General features: G+C 49.3%; 1 protein-coding gene across 1 annotated transcript in view; it reads right to left on the bottom strand.

The window, feature by feature from the left end:
* LOC119965680 (histidine-rich glycoprotein-like) overlaps positions 1 to 23,677 on the bottom strand; it is a 40,841-nt gene extending 17,164 nt beyond the window's left edge. The window contains exon 1 of the mRNA XM_038796444.1: positions 23,577 to 23,677. Coding sequence (XP_038652372.1) covers positions 23,577 to 23,677 — 101 coding nt within the window. The remainder of the gene's footprint in view (positions 1 to 23,576) is intronic.
* Positions 23,678 to 27,935: the final 4,258 nt, after the last annotated feature.

The following is a 27,935-nucleotide window of genomic DNA, read 5'->3' as shown; positions in this document are numbered from 1 at the left end:
TCACTGCACTCCCTCACCCACCCTCTTGCACCTCCAAGGTGATCTCTCATCCAGCCACCACGCGGGTTGCCCTCTTCTTCTCCACCTCCACCTCCCAGGCTGCCCGCCCCAGTCTTTTTTTAAATGTTTTTATCGGCTTTTGTACATGGTATACTTATAAATGTACATACCAAGAGACCAAAAATAAATAAAAAAGACTAAAAACTAAAAACAAGAAGTGAGAAACATTGCATTACACATGCCAGTAAGGGCGGAGGGCGGATGGGTGCTTTCTCCCCTCCCACTTTCTTCAATTTTTTAATGCAAAACAAGCAAAACGGTGGAGGGGGCACCTAGATGGTGCCCCTGATGCCACTTGCAACCCTTGGTCAGTTTTCTTTTTTGTTTTTGTCCATTTGCCTCAGCTTCAGCCGCCTGTCGTTCCTTCTTCCTGTTCTTTCTTTCTCTCACCTTGCTGTGCTTGTTGTGGTCGTTGTCGTTTCCTGTGCTCTCCCCCCAAGTTTGTGTCCCCTCGTCTTTCCTCCCTTCTGACTCCCCTCCGTTGTTCTCCTCCCTCGTCCTTCTTCCCTCCCTGTCCCCCCCACCCTCCCCCTCCCCCTTCCTTACCCCCCTTCTCGCCCCTCCATCCTCTCCCCTCCTCTTCCTCTCTGCTGATCCCCTTTCTTTTCTGCTGTGTTTGGCTACTCTCTCGTACACCCCCCCCCCCCCCCGCCCCCAACCCACACCACCCCATGGTCCTCCTCCTTTCCCTCTCTTCTATCATGTCTTTGTTACTTTCCCCTGGCTCTAGGCTACATGTTTATTTGTTTGCTTATCACAAACAGGTCCCTGAACAGTTGGGTGAATGGCTCCCATGTTTTGTGGAAGCCATCTTCCTACCCTTGGGTGGCAAATTTAATTTTCTCCATTTGGAGAGATTCAGATAGGTCGGACAGCCCTCTGCAGCTTTAGGTGGTGCTGCTGACTACCAGCAGAGCAAGATTCTACAGCAGGCAATCAGGGAGGCAATGGCAAGGGCGTCTGCCCTCCTGCCCCCCCCCCCCCCCCCTCCCAGTCTTAACTCTGCTCCTCACATCCCTGCTCCCACTCCAGTCTCATGCATGCCACTCCTCAACCATCTGAATTGGCAGGACATCCACCTACAATCTCCCCATCTGTGTCTCCACAGGACAAACTTGAATGTAGCAGGTGTGAGAAGACGCTGCCGCCAGTTATCATGAAGGAGCTCTGCACCCTCAACCCCCCATGAGGAAAAAGCCCTTGAGCTGACCGGGTAGGAGCCTGTGTTGATAGAAAAGTGGGGGCAGTGAGCAAAAGTGAGAACCCGAAGGACACATAATTATTCCTCAAACCTCATTGGATTGGATTGGATTGGATTTGTTTATTGTCACGTGTACCGAGGTACAGCGAAAAGTATTTTTCTGCGAGCAGCTCAACTCATGTGAGTAAACATGTTGCATAATTTATCCCCCACAATGTACTAATGCCATTAATAACACACCTCCAGCCGCACAAACTGAGGAGGGCAGCATTGCAACACCCATGCTGCTCAAAGAGTACACCTGGACCCTCAAGGTCCACATCCCCCAGGGAACGCTCGTCATGGTCATTTCAGGCAATAGGGCGTGGAAGGCAGCTGTGGATCCTGGGGAAACATTTCGATGTAGTGTGAGGGTTAGGAAGAGTAGGAAACTGTGGAACCTTATGGCCATGGGTGAACATTGGCACTAGTTCACTACTTAAAATACCACACAAAATAGGCACTTGTAAATAAACACCACTTTGTTCACCACCCTGTCATTTCATGGCGACATGCTCCACATAACCCGCCATGCACACTCTGCACCTCATCTCTGTGCAGCATGTGAATTGCAGCGCTATGTCTCTGCCAGCTCCCACTCTGTTGACTCACTGAAGGCACAATGTTGTCGATAATTCAATCCCATTCCCCACCCCCTGGCATCAATGCTCAGGCCTCTCATTGCAGCCAGCCTTCTCCAGTGATGAGGATGCCGTGTGCTGACAAAGTGGAGAGAGGCTGACCCACCCCGGAGGGTAGTTGGAGGAACACATCAGGATGCCTGACCTCAAAGGGGTCTGTAGCAGGTGAGAGCTCATCCCATGTCTCTAAACCCCATGATAAGTCCTTTCCTTGACAGGACGCTTTCAGCTCTCTGGCAGGCAGGAGTCAGACATATCACTGAGGCTGAGACGAGCATCGCTCTGTCCTCAGTGCAAGTCATCATTATTCTCTTGCAAGGGCTGGCCAATGGTTTTAATGCCTGCCTATGGAATCTGGCACCATCGCGGCAACCTGCCACTGACACCAAAATAATGCTGAGAACACGATCCCCAGGGTAGGAGATTTCCTCATCCCTAGTCCTGTATGTCCCCAAACTTAGGGACCGTGAGGGTGTCCCAAGCCCGATGGCCCAATCGGGCCATGTCTGTGGCCTGAGATCCTTCCTCCTCCTGCTCTACCATGGGTTACCCCTCACTGTCCTCCTCAACCTTTTCCTGATCTGAGGAGATGTGATAGTCCTGTTCTAGGTTGCCAGCCCTCTTTAGCACCAAGTTGTGGAGAGTTCAGCAGACCACAATAAGTGGGACACCCACTGGGGGCTGTATTGGCAACCCTGGTCAGTCCAGGCACCAGAACTGCATCCTCAACTGTCTGATCACCTGCTCCACCAACATGTGTGTTGAAGCATGAACCGTTTGTAGCGAGACTCCGCCTCAGATTGTAGCCTCCGCACTGGTGTCATCAGCCATCAACTTATTGAGTACCCCTTGGCATCGAGAAGCTAGCTCTCCAGGTGCTGCTCTCCATCAAAACATCTGGGATCTGAGAGTGCTCCAAGATTAAATGAAAAATGAAATAAAAATTGCTTATTGTCACAAGTAGGCTTCAAATAAAGTTACTTTGAAAAGCCCCTAGTCGCCATATTCCGGCGCCTGTTCGGGGAGGCTGGTACGGGAATTGAACCCGCGCTGCTGGCCTGCATTGGTCTGCTTTAAAAGCCAGCTATTTAGCTCTATGCTAAACCAGCACCTTACTATCTAATTATCATGGACACTCCTCAGGAAATGGGCGCACACTTGCATAATTTGCATTGTGCAATAACAGACAATCTGCATGTTGATGGAATTGTATCCCTTGCGGTTCATAAATGGCGCAGCATAATGCCATGGTGGCCTTTGGGCCACGTCAGTGCAGTCTACCAAACCCTGCGCTTGGGACATGCCTGCTACAAGGACGAAGCCCACAACTTTGACAACTTGACTCTCTTGGTCCGGTTCTAAGTTGATATACATGTGAATCATAGAATCATAGAATTTACAGTGCAGAAGGAGGCCATATGGCCCATCGAGTCTGCAACGGCCCTTACAAAGAACACCCCACTGAAGCCCACGTATCTACCCAATCCCCATAACTCAGTAACCTCCCCTTAACATTTTTTGGACACTAAGGGCAATTTAGCATGGCCAATCCACTTAACCCGCACATCTTTGGACTGTGGGAGGAAACCGAAGCACCCGGAGGAAACCCACGCAGACATGGGGAGAATGTGCAGACTCCGCACAGACAGTGACCCAGCCGGGAATCGAACCTGGAACCCTGGAGCTGTGAAGCAACTATGCTAACCACTATGCTACCGTGCTGCCCACAAGGGCCCACGTGTGCCACAGGTGGGCCCTTGTATAAAGGGCATTGGTTACCTCCTTAATGCATTTTTTACATAGAATTTACAGTGCAGAAGAAGGCCATTCGGCCCATCGAGTCTGCACCGGCTCTTGGAAAGAGAACTCTACCCAAGGTCAACACCTCCACCCTATCCCCATAACCCAGTAACCCCACCCAACACTAAGGGCAATTTTGGACACTAATGGCAATTTATCATGGCCAATCCACCTAACCTGCACATCTTTGGACTGTGGGAGGAAACCGGAGTACCCGGAGGAAACCCACGCACACACGGGGAGGATGTGCAGACTCCGCACAGACAGTGACCCAAGCCGGAATCGAACCTGGGACCCTGGAGCTGTGAAGCGATTGTGCTATCCACAATGCTACTGTGCTGCCCACGTGTCATGATGACTGGGAGATGTCACACAGATTTGGCACACAGCTGTACAGTTCTATGTTCTATCACCGGTTCTATGCCCTGAAACAATTTGCTTGCATAGAAGTTCAGAGCGTCAGTTACTTTAAGGTCCACGGGTAGTGTGTTCCTTCTATTCCACGTGGTGACAGCTCTTGCAGTACATGGCAAAGGTGGTCCATCATCCCCCGGGACAGGCGCAGTCTTCTCCACAATTGTGGCTCTGATATCTGTAGATAGGAAATCCGATGTCAGTGGACCCTTTGCCAGTAGAGTCTCAAATGTGGCTGATCCCTCTGCGGTGATGCTTCCTGTACAGCCCCGGGCCCAGTCTGTCCCTCAGCAGAGCACTGGTCCTGGCTGCTTGCAGTGCCACATCTCTGTCTCTGTCTCTGTCTCTGCTGCTGCTCTATCGCAAGTAGTAGAAACGCCAACTTGAGAGGCCCCATGATTCTCCAAAATCAGGCACTGAAAAGAGAAGGGAACCAAAGTGAGCGGTGAAGATTCCTGAGAAGGGCCAGCCCCTCCCCCCTCTACTCCTCTGGGACTGCCACCGTGCCCTTAGTGAGTGCCTCTCCACTGAGCCTCTCACCTTCCCCTCTCACACTGGCACATCCCCACATCTGTCCCTCTCAACTCCACCAAGATTACTGGTGGGCACTCGAGAGTCTCACTGGCACATTTCTCATGGCCATTCCCCAACAAGAACCACCCCCTCTCCCCAACTAGGTGACAGGGCTGTTGAGCAGATGCATGGGACCCACATCTGCAACCTCACAGGACAACTCAAAGAAGCCCCCCCCCGCACCCCCCGATCATGACATGTAGCAGGGTGAGTGATAATAGACTTCACCATGGAACCTTGCTTTCAGGGTCACACCAGTGTATCCTGTGTGATTTGAACTCTTGACTGAGCAGTGGGGTTCAATGCTTGGGACTCAAATCAGCGGCAGTTCTCGTTAGTTTTGCATTATCATCATTGACACTCTTGAGTTGTCAATGAAAGGTAAAATTGCATTCCAATCAATTGAGTGCCTCTTGTGACAGATGAGGCACAGCTGGTTAGCGTAAAGCCTGCAATGAGAATGACAAGCACACATCTCCAGGGATTGGATTTGTTTATTGTCACATGTACCGAGGTACAATGAAAATTATTGTTCTGCGTACGGTTCAGACAGATCATTCCGTACATGAAAAGAAAATACATAATAGGGCAAACATAAAATACACAATGCAAATACATAGACACAGGCATCAGGTGAAACATACAGGAGTGTAGTGCTACTCAGTAGAGAACATGTGTGAACAGATCAGATCAGTTCATAAGAGGGTCATTCAAGAGTCTGGTAACAGCGGGGAAGAAGCTGTTTTTGAATCTGTTAGTGCGTGTCCTCAGACTTTTGTATCTTCTGTCTGATGGAAGAAGTTCACAGCCCTAGACACTTATTCCTGAGAGACAAACTTCCGAGGCAAGTGCAATTGATATTCAATAGAGCTCAACCCCTTGCTACTCAGAGTTGTGTCTGAGTGTGAGCTTCTATACACAGTTCAGTTTTGCTTCCTCAAGTGAAAGGGTGTTCATTACTCATGAGGCAGGGAGGCAAGCCATTCCTGAGGAACCCATTCTGCCGTTTCAGCCTGGCTTCTTATGGGACCCCACCCAGTTCCCTCACAGTCACCCCCCAGTGCTGAACCTCAGTATTTCAACTCCCACTAAGGATGGGCACTCACTCAGCAGTGATTTGATCACAAGCCCAGCAAGTCGGACACAGGGAGTCATGCCTGCCTGCCAGCCTCCAGACCCCCCTAAAGTAAGTGGAAGGAAAGGCCTGCTAGTGACCCTTCCTCCTGAGAATGAGTGACTGACCCCCAGCACTGGCCCCAAGTTGAACTCCCCCCCCCCCCCCCCACATCCTCTCTGGTGCGCTCTGAGTAGTGAAGAGCCTGGGGAATCATGGCTGCCTGAGCGCTCATCTCCGATATGCCCCTCAGTGGATGAGCCGCCAAGTTCATGTTTTGTCGACATGTTGTAAGTGATGCCGGCGCGATATCACGCCAGAGCCCGGTGAATATTCTGTGAGGGGTGAAGGTCTGGAGAGAGTGTCGGTGGTAGGGGTGGTGCGGGGTGCAGATTCCAAAAGCCACTCACACCAGAGAGATCAGTTTAGTCGATTCTCTCCAGATTTTGAGCCCATGCCGAGTTTCTCATGGGTGGGTGCAGAGGGCTCAAAATTGCCACCCTGCGAACATTTCTCACTGTTAAAGTCAAGGGAACACATTCATGGTTGGGTAAACAGTAAACAAAAGTTAATAATAACAACATCTCTGTTTGGATTCCTACATTGAATGGATTAATAATTTGCATTCAGAAGAGATGCCAAGTTTGAATGCAGGCATTCACCTGGATGTTGTCCAGTGGCTGACTTGTGCCAGCTCTTGGCTGAGTTGTTTTGTTAAACATTTACAAGGATTTGAAAGCAAAACGTTCTTGGTGTGGGAGGGGGCAGATTGCTCGCAGGATCTCACATATGCTAACATCCTGTTGATAAAAACTTGACTGATTAATATTGGCTGAGATTCTCCTTTCTTCCCAGGGGGAAAACATATATTGTGGTCGCAGGAGGCAGTAATTTGGAGGTGATGAATGAGTAATTGTTGTTTCTCCATTAAATTTCAAATTGGCAACCAACATATAATAAATGTTTTACTTATTTTGGCAAAAAAATAAAATTTACTGAGAAAAATGGATAATCAAAATATTTCACCAGTATAAAGTAACCATATGAATTTTTGAGGGAATAGGAAAATACCAATATGTGGTTTTACAATAACTTATATGACACCCTGAAACTTAGGCAACATATATTGTTCTTGCTGATTTTACACAAGTTAAAATGGCTCCTTATATGGCGACATGATGGCGTATGGTTAGCACTGCTGCCACACGGGGCTGAGGTCCCAGGTTTAATCCCGGCCCTTGGTCACTGTCCATGTGAAGTTTGCACATTCTGCCCTTGTCTGCAAGGGTCTCACCCCCACAACCCAAAGATAAGCCTGGTAGGTGAATTGGCCACGCTAAATTGCCATTTAATTGGAAAAAAAAAGAATTGAGTACTCTAAATTTATAAAAACAAAACAAAATGACTCCTTCTGTGACTAATACACTCCCACCCAAGGAAAACTGAGTGGATTGGTTCAGGTGTCTGTCTTGCATCCCCACCCAATTGTACTTTTCGTTAACTTCACAGTGGCCTCCTTGCTCTAGGTTTCACTAATTCTAAGATTTTGACATTGACAGTAGTGGAACAACCAAATATTGGGAACTGGTACCATTAACACAAGTTAAAAAAGTCAAATAGCATTGAATTCCATTAATTGTGGATATGCATATTGTAAATTTCCTCCTGTTTAAACCTGGTTTCCCTTGTGTATTCCCTTTATTTTCTGTTATTTTTTGTTTTTATAATCTTTATGCGCGGCCAGTTGCTGGGGCTTATGCCTTTGAGATGGACTGTACTTTTAATTTTTAAAATGGGAAGCCCTCCACCCCCGCCCCTGGCTGATGTGCTACGTGGTCTGACCCCAGGAAACCCCTCGGTCAGAAGGGCTGCTTGGTTTGATCAAGTGATTACATATTGGGACGGCCTTGGCTAGCAGCCAAACAGGTACTGTAAGTTCCCGGGGCTTAACAGATCCTTGATGCTGATTGGTACTGATTGTTCTGGAATGCCCCTTACCTTTTGAAACTGGGTGTTTTTGCTTTCAGTTTCCAATTGAACTCAGTGCTGAACAGAACTCTTTTAAATGTCTCTCCCAGAAAGGACGAAACTCTAATACCTTAGCTGGGGTTCACTCCAGGTAAATGGAGCAGCCAGCATTTCTTCTCTCTATCCAACTGCTGAATGTTTAAAGCCTGAAGACAAAGCTGGGGGGGGAACGACTTTTCAGATTCCTCTCCCTGTAAGGTTATCAGATCACTCTAAGGCCTGGTGGAAGCTACTTCTCTGGTATTCCGGTTACCTGAGACAAGCTGTTAGTCAGTCTGCTGAAGCTGGGAACAAATAAGAAATTGATCAGACCTTGAGTGCATCTTCTGTGTGGACGCGCAGGTTAACACAAGTTAAAGTGACTCCCCATTGGGGATCCCACAATCTCAGAGTACAGCCTGAACATTCCAGCCAGAAGAATCAAACCAACTGGCGGTTTCAGCATGCCATCTCCTGGGAAGATAGCCGGCTACAACGATCTCAATATCAGCAGCAAGAACACTCATCTCTCTTTCTTCCATTTTAATCCCTATCATTTTACCTCTTTCCCTTGTGTGTGTGTGTGTGTGTTTGTCTTGTGTGTGCTTGGGTACAGGGTGGGACAATAAAGGGGGGGGGGGGAAGTTCGTAAGTTCATAAGATATAGGAACAGAATTGGGCCATTTGGCCCACCGAGTCTGCTCCGCCATTCTATCATGGCTGATATGTTCCTCATCTCTTGCCTACAATGCTACAGACCAAGAGCTGGATTGCAAAATGGGAAGGAGCATCTTCCCGCTAGAACACATGAACTAGGAGCAGGAGTAGGCAATTTAGCCTCCAGAACCTAAACACCTTCAATGTGATCATGGCTGATCCCATCATGGTCTCAACCCTACTGTCCAGCCTGTTCTCCATAATCGCTCAACCCATTGCCAATTAAAAATCTGTCTAACTCCTCTTTAAATTTACTCACTGAACCTGCATCCACCGTACTCTGGGGTAGCGAATTCCACAAATTCACAACCCTTCAGGAGAAGTAGTTTCTCCTCAAATCTGTTTTGAATTTGCTACCTCCTATTCTAAGATTATGACCTCTCGTCTAAGAATGTCTAACAAGAGGAAGCATCTGCTCCATGTCTACTTAATAGAGAGTATAGGCCTAAACTGTTCAATCTCTCCTCTGTGGCGCTAACAATTGCACACAAAGACTCGAGACATGTACAATCGAGGCTTTATTGCTGTGTGATGCTATTCCTCTGGCGGCAGCTGTAGAATAGGATCTCAGTGACTCACACGCATATTTATACACTAGCTCCCTGTGGGCGGAGCTAGCCGCCAGGGGCTTACCGGAGGGACCTGTATTACAGGTACAGCCATACATCCCCCTACTGCAAGTACATATATCTACGGTGGTGATATCACCACATTCATCCCCTGTAAAAAATGAGTCCGGCGGGGGTGACGTGTAACTATAATACAAAGGATGATCTATTTACAAAAGGGTTCAAACAAAGAAAACCAAGAGTCCATCCGGTTAGCAGGTTACAGTTGAGTGAAATCGGCGGTCGAACGTTCCGCTGTGATCGGCGTAGCTGTGGTGGCGATGTCGGCACAGGCGGTGATGGCAATGACGGTGTAGGTGCTGGCAGTGTTGGTGCTGGCTGCTGGCAGGATAACTCCGAGACCGAGCCGAAATCTTCCGTGTCTTCCAGTGTGGGCAGGGGAACGAGGGATGGACCAGGTGGGGACGAATATGGGGGCGCCGGGGAAAAGGAGGGTGGCGCGGGGGGAAAAAGGGGCGTGGGCATGGGATCAGCACCTGAGAGAGCCAGGTCCCGGAGCGAGACTGTGTCCTGGCGGCCGTCGGGGAACTCCATGTAGGCATACTAAGGGTTGGCGTGGAGTAGGCGTACTTTGTCCACCAGGGGTTCCGCCTTGTGGTGCCAGACATGCCTACGGAGCAGGACTGGGCCCGGAGTCGTGAGCCAAGTCGGGAGTGACACCCCGGATGTAGACTTCCTAGGGAAGGCAAAAACACGTTCATGGGGTGTACTGTTAGTTGCGGTGCACAGTAGTGACCAAATGGAATGGAGCGCGTCAGGGAGGACCTGCTGCCAGCGAGCGGCTGGGAGGTTCCTGGACCGTAGGGCCAGCTGGACGGCCCTCCATACTGTCCCGTTCTCCCTCTCTACCTGCCCGTTTCCCCGGGGGTTGTAGCTGGTCGTCCTGCTGGAGGCGATACCCCTGCTGAGCAGGAACTGACGCAGCTCATCACTCATGAACGAGGATCCCCTGTCACTGTGGATGTAGTCGGGGAAACCGAACAGAGCGAAAATGGAATCCAGGGCCTTGATGACGGTGGCAGACGTCATATCCGGGCATGGGATGGCGAAGAGGAACCTAGAAAATTCATCGACCACACTAAGGATGTAGGTGTTGCAGTCGGTGGAGGGGAGGGGCCCTTTGAAATACACGCTGAGGCGTTCAAAGGGGCGGGACGCTTTCACCAGGCGCGCGTGATCTGGCCGGTAGAAGTGCGGCTTGCACTCGGCACAGACCTGGCAGTCTCTGGTGACTGTCCGTACTTCCTCAACGGAGTAGGTCAGATTGCGGGCTTTGATTAGATGGTACAAGCGAGTGACCCCCGGATGGCAAAGGCTCTCGTGCAAGGCACGGAGCTGGTTCACTTGTGCGCTGGCACATGTACCTCGGGAGAGGGCGTCTGGGGGCTCGTTGAGCTTGCCGGGGCGATACAAGATCTCGTAGTTAAAGGTGGAGAGCTCGATTCTCCACCACAAGATTATGTCATTCTTGATCTTGCCCTGCTGCGTGTTGTTGAACGTGAAGGCTACCGACCATTGGTCAGTGAGGAGAGTGAATCTCCTGCCGGCCAGGTAATGCCTCCAGTGCCGCACTGCTTCAACGATTGCCTGGGCCTCCTTTTCAACAGAGGAATGTCGAATTTCGGAGGCGTGGAGGGTGCGTGAAAAGAATGCCAAGGGTCTGCCTGCCTGATTCAGCGTGGCGGCAAGTGCGACATCTGAAGCGTCGCTTTCTACATGAAAAGGCAGTGTCTCGTCTACTGTGTGCATCCCAGCCTTGGCTATGTCAGATCGAATGCGGGCGAAGGCCTGTTGTGCCGTGAGGGGAAAATGTGTGGACTGGATAAGTGGGTGGGCCTTGTCCGCGTATTGTGGGACCCACTGGACGTAATAAGAAAAGAACCCCAGGCAGCGTTTGAGGGCCTTGGGGCAGTGGGGGAGTGGAAGCTCCATGAGGGGGTGCATGTGGTCGGTGTTGGGCCCCAGTAGTCCGTTTTGGACTACGTAGCCGAGGATGGCTAAGCGGTCTGTGTGGAACACGCACTTCTCCTTGTTGTACGTGAGATTAAGGAGAGATGCGGTGTGGAGGAATTTAGAAAGGTTGGCGTCATGGTCCTGCTTGTCATGGCTGCAGATGGTGACATTGTCGAGGTACGGGAAGGTGGTCTGCAGTCCGTACCGGTCACCATTCGGTCCATTTCTCGTTGAAATATCGAGACTCCGTTCGTGACGCCGAAGGGGACCATAAGAAATTGGTACAGACGACCGTCTGCCTCGAAGGCAGTGTAGGGACGGTCCGATTTACGGATGGGGAGCTGGTGGTAAGCGGATTTCAGGTCGATAGTAAAGAAGACCTGGTACTGTGCAATCTGATTGACCATATCAGATATGCGGGGGAGAGGGTACGTGTCGAGCTGCATGTACCGGTTGATGGTCTGGTTGTAGTCCATGACCATCCTGTGCTTCTCCCTGGTCTTAACCACTACCACCTGGACTCTCCAAGGACTGTTGCTGTCCTCGATGATACCCTCCCGAAGCAGCCGCTGACTTCGGACCTGATGAAGGCCTTGTCCTGGGTGCTGTACCGTCTGCACCTGGTGGCGACGAGCTTGCAATCTGCGGTCAGATTGGCAAAGAGGGAGGGAGGGTCAACCTTGAGGGTCGCGAGGCCGCAAACGGTGAGGGGAGGCAGGGGTCCGCCGAATTTGAGGGTGAGGCTCTGGAGATTGCATTGGAAATCCAGGCCTAGTAAGAGTGATGCACAGAGGTAGGGGAGAACGGACAGGCGGAAACGGTCGAATTCCACGCCCTGTACAGTAAGTTTAACCAGGCAGAAACCCTGGATCGGTACAGAGTGGGAACCGGATGCGAGAGAGATCTGCCAGTTGGCGGGATGGACCGCAAGAGGATACGCGCCTTACCATGTCCGGGTGGATGAAGCTCTCTGTGCTCCCGGAGTCGATGATGCAGGAGGTCACGTGGCCGTTGACCAGCACCGTTGTGGAAGAGGGTGCCAGGTTGCGAGGATGCGACTGGTCGAGCGTAACGGAGGCGAGTAGCAGCCGATCGGCAGTCAAGTCTGATGAGCCGACGAGTAGCGGCAGCGACCCGTGTCCCGTGGCCCCGTCCCGGGGAGGACAAAATGGCGGCGTCTGGAGTACCTGTGTGGGAGAAGATGGCGGCAGACAAGATGGCGGCGCCTATGGAGCGCACGTTGTGGGGTCGGGACAAGATGGCAGCGCCCATGGAACGCACATGGCGGTGGGGGATGAAGATGGCGGTGCCCATGGAGCGCATGTGGCAGGGGGCGGCGAAAGATGGCAGCGCCCACTGATCGCACGTGGGGTCGGGGGAAGTTGACAGCAGGGTCCATTGTGCGATCGGCTGAGGCGAGGGGGGGAACGGGGGCGCGATAGCGGGAACCGTCCGGGACTGACACACCGCTGCAAAGTGGCCTTTCTTGCCACAGGCTTTCCAGGTCGTGGTGCGGGCCGGGCAGCGCTGGCTGGGGTGCTTCTGCTGACCGCAGAAGTAACAGCGGGGACCACCAGGGAGCGCGGTGCGGTGAGCAGCGCAGGCGTAGTGCGCGGGGGCGGCTGCTGGGGGGGGGGCGGTTGCGGGGTCCACGAGGGGTAGGACGGGTGGCCCTGGGGGGCCATTTGCGGGGTCCACGAGGGGTAGGATGTGTGGGCCGAGTGGCTAGCGGAGTAAGATCGCGCACTACGGGAGGCGGCCATCATTAAAAGAGCCAGAGTCTTTGTGGCCGCGAGGTCGAGGGCTGCCCCTTCCAGCAGTCGTTGCCGGATGGGGTCCGATGCAATGCCTGTAACAAAGGCATCGCACATTATTGAATCAGAGTGTTATGTAGCTGCGAGGGCCCGGCAGTCGCAGTCTCATACCAGAGGTTTAGGGGCCCTCCAGAAGTCCTCAATCGACTCACCCGGCTGCTGGACGCGAGTAGAGAGTAGATGTCTCGCAAACAGGGTGTTTGTCAACTGTGCATAGTTCTCCTTGAGCAGTTCCATAGCTCTGGCGTAGTCAGGCGCATCTCGAATTAGCGGAAAGGCACTGATCTAAGTCTTGAGTACAGGAGTTGTCTTTTTTGGGCCTCCGTCGGGGGAGGGTCCGCTGAAGAGATGTAGGCCTCGAAGACTGCAAGCCAGTGAATGAAGTCATTCATGGCGTGAGGTGACTGCGGATCCAGCTGCAGATGGTCAGGCTTGATCCTGATGCCCATGGTGTAAGGAAAATCACACAGCAATAAATTGTAGCGCTAACAATTGCACACAAAGACTCGAAACATGTACAATCGAGGCTTTATTGCTGTGTGATGCTATTCCTCCGGCGGCAGCTGTAGAATAGGATCTCAGTGACTCACACGCATATTTATACACAAGCTCCCTGTGGGCGGAGCTAGCCAGCAGGGGCTTACCGGAGGAACCTGTATTACAGGTACAGCCATACATCCCCCTACTGCAAGTATACATATCTACAGTGGTTATATCACCACATCCTCATACGACAAACCCCTGGAATCCTTACCTTTATACTCAATTCCTTTTGCTATAAATGTCAACATTCCATTTGCTTTCCTTATTAACTGCTGCCCCTATATGCTAGTTTTCTATGACTCATGTATGAGGACACCCAGATCCCTCTACATTAAAGCACCCTGAAGTCTCTCCCCATTTAGTTAATAAGTTGCCTACTTTTACGACCAAAATGCATGACCTCAAATTTATCCACGTTAAACTTTGTAGGGCAGCACAGTAGCACAAGTGGATATCACTGTGGCTTCACAGCGCCAGGGTCCCAGGTTCGATTCCCTGCGACGTCACTGTCTGTGCAGGTCTGCACGTTCCCCCCGTGTCTGCGTGGGTTTCCTGCGGATGCTCCAGTTTCCTCCCACAGTCCAAAGGTATGCAGGTTAGGTGGATTGGCCATGGTAAATTGCCCTTTATACTGTGCCCCACTGTAGAACTACTGTTTGGGGACCTATAGCTTACTCCTACCAAGGACTTCTTCCCTGTGACATTTCTTATTTCTACCCTGACTGATTCCACATCTTGATCTCCAGTGCTTATGTCATTTCTCATTACAGCACTGATCCCTTTCCTCACCACCAGGCAGCGCCACCTCCTTGTCCTTTCACCCTATCTTTCCGAAATACAGTAATCCCCACCAAATCATATTTGTTTGCTTCCATTTGTGCCATTAGCTCATTACATTTGTTACGAATGCTTCTTGCATTTAGAAACAAAGCTTATAAATTTGGTTTAATGTTAAATTTTCCTACTCTTCTGTTCCTCACTTTTATTTTCTGGTAACCATCCACCACATTGCTAACCTGCATTCTTACCTCCTCCTTTAAATTGGTTTTCTAGTTTCCCCAACAACTGAGCTATCCCCCCCCTCCCCACACCAAGTTTAAAGCCCAATCTACAGCCTAGTTATGCGATTTGCTAGGAGTCTTGTCCCAGCATGATTAGCTGATTAGTAATAGATTAGCTCGCTGATATTCTATGACAATGATCACATGTCTTATCTCTATTGATGTTACAAATAAACAATTTTTTGTGCTTCACTTACAAATCTGGGGCACGATTCTTGGCTTTTGGGACAATGTCCCCACACCGTCGTAAAAACTGTGGACTTGCATGCCAGAAAAACTGGCGTGAAAGGGCCACATATTCCTACGCCTGCAGGGGCTACCAGGGACCCAGCGTAAAACTAGCAACTTTTGCTGCAGATATGGGCCCCCGTACTTCTAGGTTGGAGGCTGCGCATACGCATGGCGGCGGCCTCCGGCGGCCGTGCCGTGCTCCATGGCGGACTCAGACCGCGGAGCTGGACATTAAAAATAGACCCCTTCCCGATCAGCCATGCGCCTAACCCTAACCGCCCGCCCAAACATTGCCCAGCCGTGTATAAGGCCCCCCGCCGCCCTCCGATCGGCGCACCCCCGACCAGGGTGGCCGTGGACTGAGTCAGCAGCTGTCACACTAGTTTCCCATCGGCAGGAACATAAGTGGTCCACGCCATCAGGACTTCGGCCGGTCAGGGGCGGAGCGGGCCTCCAGCAATGGGCACAGGTAGAAGCTATGCAGCGCAGCGTATTTCTCATGGCTCGCAGAATCGGGGAACCTGCGCCGGTCCCGATTCCGTGCGGGGAAATGGATTTTCCTGCCCAGGCGCCGGTCACGATTTTGGCGTCAGAGTGCGGAGAATCCAGCCCCTGGTGTCTGTAAGTCATTGGAGCAGTCAAGGGTTAAAGATCTCAGAAACTATAGACGTTTTATTGTTTAATTCATTTATGTTGGGATTTCGGGGCCTATGTGGCTGGAATTGACCGGGCACTAGATCAGGATGTCATAATAATATACAACAAATGAAACTGTCTCAAAATACGTATGGACTCAAAAGGTTAACTCTGTCCCTCTGTCCACAGATGCTTCCAGAACTGCTGAGTTTATCCAGTATTTTCTGTTTTATTTATTATTATTAATGGTTTCACATTGCTGAGCTTTGATGAGTTGCTATGTTTGCTGGAATCATGTAATGTTAATATTTATTGAAAACATCATAGTGGCAGATAGATCCTAATATGAGAAAATGTGAACCTGTAAACTTTTACCAAGTCGAAAACAAAAAAAGCCAGCAGGTTTCTCCATTCTTGAGACTAGGTGTTGGCGCTGGGGCAGGATTCATGGACTTCCACGACATCAAAACTTGCACCGCACCTGGACCGACTCAGCAAATGTTAAGGGGTTAGCACTGGCCCCACGTGAAATACAATTGATTCCAATGCAAAATGGTGTCGGGTTCGCTGGAAACACAGGAGGATGACAAACTGCAGCTGTATATACACACTTCACTCTCCACACACACCATCCCAACAAACAAAATATCATTGGTTGCCCTCGGTCAAATGGGGCCAGAAGGAACCTGGGAGGGGAGAAGGGTGGCCTGAGGGACACCCATACAACATGTGGCCCTAAGTTCACAGTGGGCAGTCAGCGGCATGTGCAGCTGCATGGCATTCTTGCAGTTCTGTGCCCATCCAGCCCGACCGCACAACCCACTTCCTGGCCACCCCTCGCTACTCCCCCTGGCAGAAGCCCCCCAGTCAGCGGCATGACTGTCAGAAAACTATGGAAGTGTTGGACGCTGTCCGTACTCCCTCTCTCTCCCTCAGTAGCCACGGCATCTGTTTCACGATTCGCCTGGGGAAGGAGCAGTGCTCCGAAAGCTAGTGTTTGAAACAAACCTGTTGGACTTTAACTTGGTGTTGGAAGACTTCTTCCGATTTTTAAAAGCACAAATGAACTTCGACATTGGGATTTGCCCCGGTGGATACGGAGAACTGCAGAGGCCCCGAGGAATACCAGGTCAGGCACACTAATGATACGCCACGGGTGTTTACTGAATGTTCGAGTGGAACGCATTGCGCCGCTGTTGAGACACTGGAGCGATTTGGCGTGAAACCCACGCCCGCCACAATTTCGGCATCAAAACCGATTCTCTGCCCAATCACATTTCCCGATTTTGCCGTCAGCCGACGGATAATCCCGCCCAACATATTTTTGTAAATGGGGAGAGATTGAAGAACTCTGAGGAACAAGGGGATCTGGGTGTTCCAGTACATGAATCACAAAAAGTTAGTGTACAACATGTGAGTAGGAGGGGAAATGGAATGTTGTCATTTAATACAAGGGGAATAGAATATGAAAGTAGTGATGTTTTGTTACATTTGTAAAGAGTATTGGTGAGACCACATCTAGAGTACTTCGTACAGTTCTCATCTCCTTATTTTAAAAATGGACATAATTAAATTGGAAGCAGTTCAGAGAAGGTTTACTTGACTGATTCCTAGGATGAGGAGAGTTTGAAGAGGTTGGGCCTGTATCCATTAAAGTTTAGAAGATGAGAGGTGATCTTATTGAAACATAAAAGATCCTAAGGGCACTTGACAATGTGGATGCTGAGTAGATGTTGCCTCTTCTGGCAGAGACGAGGGGCGGGATTCTCCGACCCCCCCACCAGGTCAGAGAATCGGCAGGGGTCGGTGTGAATCCTGCCCCCGCCGTCCTCTGAATTATCCGGCCCCCCAAATATCGCCCCGGCGTGAATCGTGCCGCCCGCCTCGGAGAATGGCCCTTAATGGGCCCCAGGGCCGACCAAATTCTCCAACCGCGATGGGCCGAAGTCCCACCCGTTTAACGACGGTCCCGCCGGTGTAAATCAAGGTCGGTCCCTACCGGCGGGACCCAGCTCTGTGTGCAGCCTTCGGGGTTCCCGGGAGGGCGCAGTGGGATCTGGCCCCGGGAGGTGCCCCCACGGTGGCCTGGCCCGCATTCGGGGCCCACGGATCCAGGGGCGGGCTTGTGCCGTGGTGGCACTCTATTCCTCCACATCAGCCACCCCGCGTGGCCATCCGCAATGGCCGATGTGGAGACGAACCCTCACGTGCATGCGCTGGGATGACGTCAGCACATACTGGCACTCCCGCGCATGCGCCAACTCGCGCCGGCCGGCGGAGGACCTTCGTCACCGGTTGGCGTGGCGCCAAGCCCCTTCCCCGCCGGCCGGAGAGGCGCAAACCACTCTGGGGCGGGCATAGCCCCTGAAGGTGCGGTGGATTCCACAACTTTGGGACGGCCCAACGCCAGAGTGGTTCACGCCACTCCTCGGCACCGGGACCCACCGCCCTGCCGGGTAGGGGAGAATCGTGCTCATTAACTACTGTACACATAAGGGATCTCCCAGTTAATACAGAGATGAAGAGAAATATTTATTTCTCAGAGGACTATGAGTTTATGGAACTCTCTTTCCCAAACAGCAGCGAAGACCGGGTTAATTTTAAGGCTGAATTAGATAGACTCTTGATTGACAAGGGAGTCAAAGGGTACAGGAGATAGGGAGGAAATTGGGTAGCATAGTAGCACAAGTGATTAGCACTGTGGCTTCACAGCACCAGGGTCCCAGGTTCAATTCCCTGCTGTGTCACTGTCTGTGTGGAGTCTGCACGTTCTCCTCGTGTCTGCGTGGGTTTCCTCCGGGTGCTCCGGTTTCCTCCCACAGTCCAAAGACGTGCAGGTTAGGTGGATTGGCCATGATAAATTGCCCATAGTGACCAAAAAAAGTTAGGAGGGGTTATTGTGTTACGGGAATAGGGTGGAAGTGAGGTCTTAAGTGGGTCGGTGCAGACTCGATGGGCCGAATGGCCTCCTTCTGCACTGTATATTCTAAGTTCTATGAAAGTGGAGTTGAGGCCAGAATCAGACCAGCCATGATCATGTTGAGCAGACTCCTGGGGCCGAATGGCCAACTCCAGCTTCTAATTCGTATGCTTCTATGCTAAACAAGTAGCAGTACCTGATAGTTCAAGATATCAATCTTTAGTTCCAGTTTGAGTTAGAGAGTAGCCCTAATTCCTGACAGCTTGGCTGGTAGCATTGAGCCACGTTGCTGTGGGATATAGGCCTGAAAATTGGATTCACGGAGTATCAATTTTTGGATTTACAATTATACAGCAAAATGTACAATTTCACATACAAACGATATACATTGGTACCTATGCTGAATTTCATTAATTTGGATGAGACTCCATCACCTCGTCTCAAGCACATCACAGATCTTTCCTCCGAGCGAGTGTCCCGAAAACAATGATGTCTCATAATGTTGATGTTTAGCTATTGGACATTTTTCTATGTCCATTCAACACATTTCCCTCTACAATTTGCCTTTTTGGAGAAGCATTCAGTATATTCAGACATACTTTCCTGATTTGTACAATACAAGGTACAGCAAACAAAGTTGGAATTTGAATCACTTTAGCTGAGTAAAAGTGCTGCATGAACTGGATGAGGAGAACGAACTCAAAAGAGCACAATAACAATGATGCCTCATGTGGTACATTCACTGCTATCAATATTCAAGAACATTTGGGAATGGTTGTGGAGTGGTATTATTGGATTACTAACTCAGAGGCCCAAGCTAATGTTCTGAAGACACAAGTTCAAATCCCACCACAGTAACTGAATGAGTTCGAACATAATTAATAAATGTGGAATTAAAAAGCTAATCTCAGTGGTGACAAAGATATCAAATTGTTGCAAAAATCTGCCTTCTTTACCCTGTTTGATCCCAGACCCACGACAACATGGTTCACTTTTAATTGCTCTCTGAAATAGCCCAGCAGATTACTCAGGGTTAACAAATCACTACGTAAAAGCAAAAAAGGGTCAAATCAGGCGAATCCGCAGCACGGTAGCACAAGTGATTAGCACTGTGGCTTCACAGCGCCAGGGTCCCAGGTTCGATTCCCCGCTGGGTCACTGTCTGCGGCGTTTGCACGTTCTCCCTGTGTCTGCGTGGGTTTCCTCCGGGTGTTCCGGTTTCCTCCCACAGTCCAAAGATGTGCAGGTTAGGTGGATTGGCTATGCTAAATTGCCCTTAGTGTCCAAAAAAAAGGTTAGGAGGGGTTATTGGGTTATGGGGATAGGGTGGAAGTGAGGGCTTAATTTGGGTCGGTGCAGACTCGATGGCCGAATGGCCTCTGTCTGCACTGTATGTTCGATGTAATCTATGAACCACCTGATGGTTCTTTGAGGTATGCTTATGTCAAGTGTGACAATGCAAATATGGATACAAAGCCCATTTTTGTATGCAGGGAAGTACTGGCAAATGAGAGAAGTTTCAAATTTTGAAACAGAAGTGGTGGTGAAAAATTCCTTTGAGGTTGAGACCCCAAAGTCAGTTATTAATTTAGAGCTGACTCCATATTAAAAGACAAAGCTGCTGGAGTTGACCTGGATTGCCACATTAAAAACATGCCAAATATCGGGCCCGGAAGTTGCAGAATCCTCCGTACTTCGAGGCTAGGCTGGTGCCGGAGGGGTTGGCGCTGCACCAACCAGCACCGAAGGGCCACCATGGGCCGGCGCGAGTTGGCACATGCGCAGAACTGCTGGCGTGTTCTGCCGCACGTGCAGAACCGCCGGCATGTTTCCTGCGCATGCACAGGGGGTTTCTTCTCCATCCTGGCCATGGTGGAGCCTTACAGAAGTCAGTGCGGAGGGAAAGAGTGCCTCCACGGCACAGGCCCGCCCGCAGATCGGTGGGCCCCGATCGCGGGCCAGGCCACTGTGGGGCCTCCCCGGGGCCGGATCTCCATGCTCCCCCCCCCCCCCCCCCCCGAGGACTCCGCTAGCCACCCTCCAAGCCAGATCCCGCCGGGATGGACCATGTCTATTTCACGCCGGTGGGACTGGCTGAAAACGGTTGTCCGCTCGGCCCATCGAGGCCCGGAGAATTGCCGGGAGGGGTCCGCTGCCAACAGCCCCCGACCTGCTCGACGTGATCCCCGACCCTGCCTGAAAACCGGCGCTGGAGAATTCGGCAGCCGGCGTCGGGGCGGCGGGTTGTGATTCACGTCGCCCCCGGCGATTCTCCGATCCGGCATGGGGTTCGGAGAATCCTGCCCAAGCATTCTGGAGTATCATCTCCCAGGGGTATTGGTACTGAGTAAATTGAGCATTTTGTTGCTATTGCCCTTCACAACGATGTATATGTGTGAGGTTGGATTTTCTGACTTCAGCAGGTGGCACAAAGGAACTGGTTGAATTCTGCACCTGATTTGTGCATTTCCCTCTCCTCCTTTGAACCTGATTCAAATAAGATTGTGAGGACCAAGCAGGCATTCAAGGTTAGTGGGCGTGGGTCACAAAGGTGGGCTGGCTGGCAGAAGTGGGGGAAAGTTTGAAAACCACTGATCAATGAATAAGGAGTCTACTTATTTCCTATTACCAAGAATAGATCTCAATACAATTGATGCAATGTTAAAAGTACATTTTAAACACTGTTAAAAGAAACAGATTTTCACAAAATTGGAGAGGCCGTGGCTTAGTGGTATTGTCACTGGACTAGTAATCCAAAGACCCAGAGTACTGCTCTGGGGTCCCAGGTTCAAATCCCGCGACTGCAGATGGTGAAATTTGAATTCAATAAAAATCTGGAATTAAAAGTAAAATGATGACCATGAAACCATTGTCGATTGTCGTAAAAACCCATCTGGTTCACTAATGTCCTTCAGGGAAGAAAATCTGCCATCTTTACCCTGTCTGGCCCACATGTGACTCCAGTACTTTAATTCAGTCATTTTATTGGAGCTAAGAGGCAAAAAATAAATCTTGTTGAATGGAAAACAGGACTATACACAGAAGTAAAACCATTCTTCAGTCTTGAAACTAGTACCTTAATTGATGGAATCAGTAACTAAAGAAGATTGTGTAGCTCGGGGACTTTGAGAGAACAGGAATTCGAGTGACAACAGTCGTGATCATAGTTACATTGTAAGTTGCCAGTGAAATAGCGCACAGATGGTGATATTAAATCAACTATTAGATATTAATGATTAGCATTGCTGCCTCATCGTTCCAGAGACCCAGGTTCAATTCCGATCTCGGGTGACTCTGTGTGGAGTTTGCACATTCTTCTCGTGTCTGTGTGGATTTCCACCAGGTGCTCAGGTTTCCTCCCACAGTCCAAAGATGTGTAGGTTAGGTGGATTGGCTATGATAAATTGATAATAGGGTGGGGAATTGGGTCTGTGTCGGGTGCTCTTTCAGAGGACCCGTGCAGACATAATGGTCCGAATGGCCTTCTTCTGGACTGTGGAGATTCTATGATATTACTGAATATTGGGATAAGGAACACATTGAAGTAATCCATTGTATTATGTTTAAGGCCATCTGCACAGGTAAAATTAACCCTGATGACAATATTATTGACCAGTTGGCTGACAACAATTTGGATCAAGGTGGGATGATGCAAGAATTAAGTACAAGAGAGGTATAAGAGTTGAGAAACCGCCTTGTTTGTGGATACCAAGAAAAGGGAATCTGGCTGCTTCCCAGGCCCTTATATTTACATAACATCCCTTCTTTCTTTTCCTGATAACGTAATGAGGTGGTGGATGAACTGCTAGCAGGTTCTAGTTTCAATTTGTTTATGATTCTGAAACAGAGGGAAAGGAATCCTTGGCCACAGCTGATGTTGAATCCATCCAACCAGCAGTCACATGGAATCCTTATTTTGAATATCATTTCTGGCTGAATTGTGCCTTTTATCATTCATAATACAGAAACCATCATCAGCTCCAACTTGGCAGACAGTCACCCACTGTCACAAGGCCAGTAGCTTGCTAAGATCTGCCCTTTTGATGAAATAAATTGGCCAGTGATTAGAAGATTACCAAGCACATCATACGCAATAATTGGAGAGCAAATACATGCAATGTTTTTTTGAGCAATAAAGATCTGCTGCTGGTTTCAATGGTTAAAACTATAATTGGAGTCTGAAATTTGCTGCTGAGAATCTTCCAAGTTCAGCAACTTGCTGTTTAGCAATGGTCTGAGTGAATAAAGCTTAACAAAGCTTGGTATGCAACTTGCATTTCCCTGCCTATGATGTAAGGAAATAATTTATCATGTTACTCAGACTCTTTACCAAACATTGCCATGATAACATTGAAGATTAAGTACAATCAGCTGATAAAGATTAACTCAGTGAAAAAACAGATCAGTCAATATTTTAATTTATTTCTGACACAGATCTATATTATATCATTTAATGTCACCAAAATAAACTAAAAGTCCCTTATTGTCCTGACAAGCAAACAGAAGTGGAGATATTTTAAACTTTAAATTGTTTTGGTCTATATATGCTGATAGTGTTTTAAAATTGCTCATCATTAGGTTAAATTATGAAATGAAATTATTGTCACAAGTAGGCTTCAAATGAGGTTACTGTGAAAAGCCCCTAGTCGCCACATTCCGACATCTGTCCAGAGGCTGGTACGGGAATTGAAGTGTACTGCTGGCCTGCCTTGGTCTGCTTTAAAAGCCAGTGATTTAGCCCTGTGCTAAACCAGCCCCTGATTGCATGAACACTGGAGTATTTTTCAGCATCATGGTGTATCTGTCGAGAGGAAATCAGCAGTCTAAAGGCCAATATTGGTTGGTATTTGTTACAGATGGTGGCATTGCCCCTTATGCTACCATAGACCTGAAATCAGTTGTTCCAACATTTCTCTGAAGGTTCAGTCAGCTGCTAAGTGAATTTGAAAAGGAAAATCAGTCACCATTTTCACATCTTTTCAGACATAGATTTTAAGACAATTTGCTGTGAAACAGACCTATCACTTAATATGGAGTAATGACAGAGACCAATGGAATCGAGGTAAAGTCTGTACTAACTTCCTCCAGCAATAATGTCTTTTGAAACAACATCCTCGGAATCTGAAACAATCCCTTCAGCTCAAAATTTCTAGCTGCACACTGACACATCAAAACTATTTCGACCTGACTTGTAGGGTATGTGACATTGGGATCAATGCTGACATTGCTACCTTTGAAATCTTGCACTCTTGAAAGACCTTCATTCCATCCATTTCTGTATTATTCTGTTGCGTTGCTTGATCAGAGGCATGTGAATCCTGCATTTTTCAGAAACGTGTTCACCTATCCTAACCATGGGCGGGATTCTCTATCCGCCGCCGACGAAAGCGGGAAAGGTGAAAGAAGACGGAAAATTAAAGGCCAGTTAGCCTGACTTTGGTCATTGGTAAAACTTTAGAGTCCATTATTAAAGATGAGATCGCAGAGAACTTGGAAGTGCATGGTAAAATAGGACTGAGTCAACATGGCTTCGTCAAGGGGAGGCCATGTCTGACAAGTCTGTTAGAGTTCTTTGAGGAGGTAACAAGGAAGTTAGACAAAGGAGAACCAGTGGACGTAATTTATTTAAATTTCCAGAAGGCCTTTGACAAGGTGCCGCATTAAATAGGTTAAGAGCCTATGGTGTTAAGGATAAGATCCTGCAATGGATAGGGGATTGGCTGACTGACAGAAGGCAGAGAGTGGGGATAAAGGGGTCTTTTTCAGGATGGCAGCCAGCGACTAATGGCATGCCTCAGGGGTCTGTGCTGGGACCACACCTTTTCACAATATACATTAATGATCTGGAAGAAGGAACTGAAGGCACTATTGCTAAGTTTGCAGATGATATAAAGGTCTGGGGCTGGACTCTCCAATTTTGAGACAGACCCCACACCGCCATGAAAATGGTGGTGTTTTACGCCAGGAAAACTGGGGTTAAAAGGCCACCGATTCCCCATTTTGCTGGAGGCTAGCAGGGAGGCAGCGTAGAGCTCGCATCTCTAGTTGCCGATACGGCTCTCAGCACTTCCGGTTCAGAGGCCGTGCATGAGCACGGTGGCAGCCTGCAGTGTTGGGTAGCGGAGAATCCAGCCTCTGTAGAGGAACAGGTAGCATTGAGGAAGCAGATAGGCTGTAGAAGGACTTGGACAGGCTAGGAGAATGGGCAAAGAAGTTGCAGATGGAATGCAATGTGGGAGAATGTGTGGTTATGCACTTTGGAAGGAGGAATGGAGGCGTAGACTATTTTCTAAATGGGGAAATGCTTAGGACATCAGAAGCGCAAAGGGACTTGGGATTCCTTGTTCATGATTCTCTTAAGGTTAAAGTGCAGGTTCAGTCGGCAGTTAGGAAGGCAAATGCAATGGTCAGCATTCATGTTGAGAGAGCTACAATACAAGACATGCATTTACTTCTGAGGCTGTATAAGGCACTCGTCAGACCCCATTTGGAGTATTGCGAGCAGTTTTGGGCCCCGTATCTAAGGAAGAATGTGCTGACCTTAGAAAGGGTCCAGAGGAGGTTCACAAGAATGATCCCTGGAATGAAGAGCTTGTCCGATGAAGAAAGGCTGAGGACCCTGGGTCTGTACTCATTGGAGTTTAGAAGGATGAGAGGGGATCTTATTGAAACTTACAGGATAGAGCGAGGCTTGTATAGAGTGGATAGTGTGGAGAGGATGTTTCCACTTGTAGGAAAAACTAGAACCAGAGGAGACAAACTCAGGCTAAAGGGACGATCCTTTAAGACAGAGATGAGGAGGAATTTCTTCAGCCAGAGGGTGGTGAATCTGTGGAACTCTTTGCCGCAGAAGGCTGTGGAGGCCAAATCACTGAGTGTCTTTAAGACAGAGAGGATGAGGTGGGGGATAGTGACATGTGGGGCAGGGTCCGCAGTGCAAACCAGGGCCACCAAGTTGCCTGTTGGGCCTGGTTGGACACAGAAGGTAACAAGTGGGCCTTTTATCACCTGCAGGCAATGGATATTGGGGAGGCATAGTGGTCTAGTCACCGGACTAGTAATCCAGAGACCCAGGATAATGATCTGGGTACCCGGGTTCGAATCCCATCATGGCAGGTGGTGGAATTTAAACTCAATAAAATATCTGGAATTACAAGTCTAATGAAGACCTTGAAACTACTGTTGATTGTTGTAAAAACCCATCTGGTTCACTGAAGGAAATCTTCCATCCTGACCTGGTCTTGCCTCCATACCCACAGCAATGTGAAATGGCCTAGCAAGACACTCAGTTGTATTCAACCACGACGAAAACACAACAAAGGAATGACACCTGATTGACCACCCGGCATCGAAATGACAATGGCTACCCCTGTTGACCCGGCAAAATCTACCTTACTAACATCTGGGGGCTCATGCAAAAAGTGGAACAGCTGTCTCACAGACTAGTTAAGCAATAGCCTGAGATAATCATACTCACAGAATCATATCATACAGACAAAATCCCAGACACCACTATCACAATTCCTGGTATGTCCGGTCTCACCGGCAGGACAGACCCAACAGAAGTGACGCCAGTGTCCCCCACGCAGTGAGCCCCATGGGATTGGGGTGTCTCTTGAGATTGACTCTGGACCCCATGAAGTTTCATGGCTTCAAGTACAACATGGGCAAGGAAACCTCCTGCTGATTGCCACGTACCGGCCACCATCAGCTGATGAATCAGTACTCCTCCATGTGGAACACCGTTTGGAGGAAGCACTGAGGGTGGCAAGGGCACAGATTATACTCTGGTTGGGGAACTTCAATGGCCATCACCAAGAGTGGTTCTGTCGTACCACCACAGACCGAGCTGGCCGGGTCCTAAAGGACATAACTGCTAGACTGGGACTGAAGCAGGTGGTGAGGAAGCCAACAAGAGGGAATAACATACTTACTTTTTATTTATTTTTTAAATTTAGAGTGCTCAATTAGTTTTTCCAATTAAGGGGCAATTTAGTGTGGCCAATCCACCTACCCTGCACATGTTTGGGTTGTGGGGGAGAAACTAACGCAAACACGGGAAGAATGCGCAAACTCCACACGGCGAGTGACCCAGAGCCAAGATTGAACCTGGGACCTCAGCGCCGTGAGGCAGCAGTGGTAACCACTGTGCCACCGTCCTGCCCTGGGGAAAAACATACTTGACCTCATCTTCACCAAACTGCCTGCTGCAGATGCATCTGTCCATGACAGTATCGGTATAAGTGACCACCGCACAGTCCTTATGGAGACAAAGTCCCGTCTTCACATTGAGGATACCCTCCATCGTGTTTGTGGCACTACCACCGTGGTAAATGGGATAGACTTCCAACAGATCTAGCAACTCTAGACTGGACATCCATGAGGCCCTGAGGGCCATCAGCAGCAGCAGAATCTGCAACCTCATGGCCTGACATATCCCCCACTCTACCAATTTGCAACCTCATTGCCTGACATATCTCCCACTCTACCATTACCACCAAGCCAGGGGATCAACCCTGGTTCAATGAAGAGTGCAGGAGAGCAAGCCGGGAGCAGCATTAGGCATACCAAAAAATGAGGTGTCAACCTGGTGAAGCTACAACACAGGACTACTTGTGTGCTAAACAGTATAAGCAGCAAGTAAGAGACAGAGCTAAGCAATTTCACAACAAATGTATCAGACTTAAGCTCTGCAGTCCTGCCACATCCAGCCATGAATGGTGGTGGACAATTGAACAACTCATTGGAGAAAGAGGCTCCACTAATATCCCCATCTTCAATGATGGAGGAGCCCAGCACATATGACAAAAGACAAGGATGAGACATTCGCAACAATCTTCAGTCAGAAGTGCCAAGTGGATGATCCATCTCGGTCTCGTCCGGCGGTCTCTTGCATCACAGATGTCAGTCTTCAGCCAATACGATTCACTCCACGTGATATCAAGACTGGTTACTGCAATGGCTACGTGTCCTGATACTATTCCGGCAATAGTAATGAAGACTTGTGCTCCAGAATCTGCCACACTCCCTAGCCAAGCTGTTCCAGTACAGCTACAATACTGGCATCTATCCGGCAATGTGGAAAATTGGCCAGGTGTGTCCTGTACACAGGAAATGGAACAAATCCAACCAGCCAATTACCACCCTATCAGTCTACTCTCCATCATCAGCAAAGTGATGGAAGGAGTCATCAACGGTGCTATCAAGCAGTACTTACTCGGCAATAACCTGCTCACGGATGTTCAGTTTGGGATCCGCCAGGGTCACTCACCTCCTGGCTCATTAAAGCCTTGGTTCAAACATGGACAAAAGAGCTGAATGCCCTTGACATCAAAACAGCAGTTGACCGAGTCTGGCATCAAGGAGCTCTAGCTAAACTGGAGTCAATGGGAATCAGGGGGAAAACTCTTCGCTGGTTGGAGTCAACCTGGCACAAAGGAAAATGGTTGTGGTGTTTGGAGGTCAATCATCTCAGCTTCAGGACATTACTGCAGCAGTTCCTCATAGTAGTGTTTTAGGCCCAACCATTTTCAGTTGCTTCATCAATAACCTCCCTTCCATCATAAGGAAGTGGGGATGCTT

The sequence above is a fragment of the Scyliorhinus canicula genome, chromosome 5, assembly GCF_902713615.1.
Source record: "Scyliorhinus canicula chromosome 5, sScyCan1.1, whole genome shotgun sequence".
Taxonomy (NCBI): Eukaryota; Metazoa; Chordata; class Chondrichthyes; order Carcharhiniformes; family Scyliorhinidae; genus Scyliorhinus; species Scyliorhinus canicula.
Note: the sequence above shows the minus strand (reverse complement) of the source record. Positions and strands in the feature narration are given on the sequence as shown.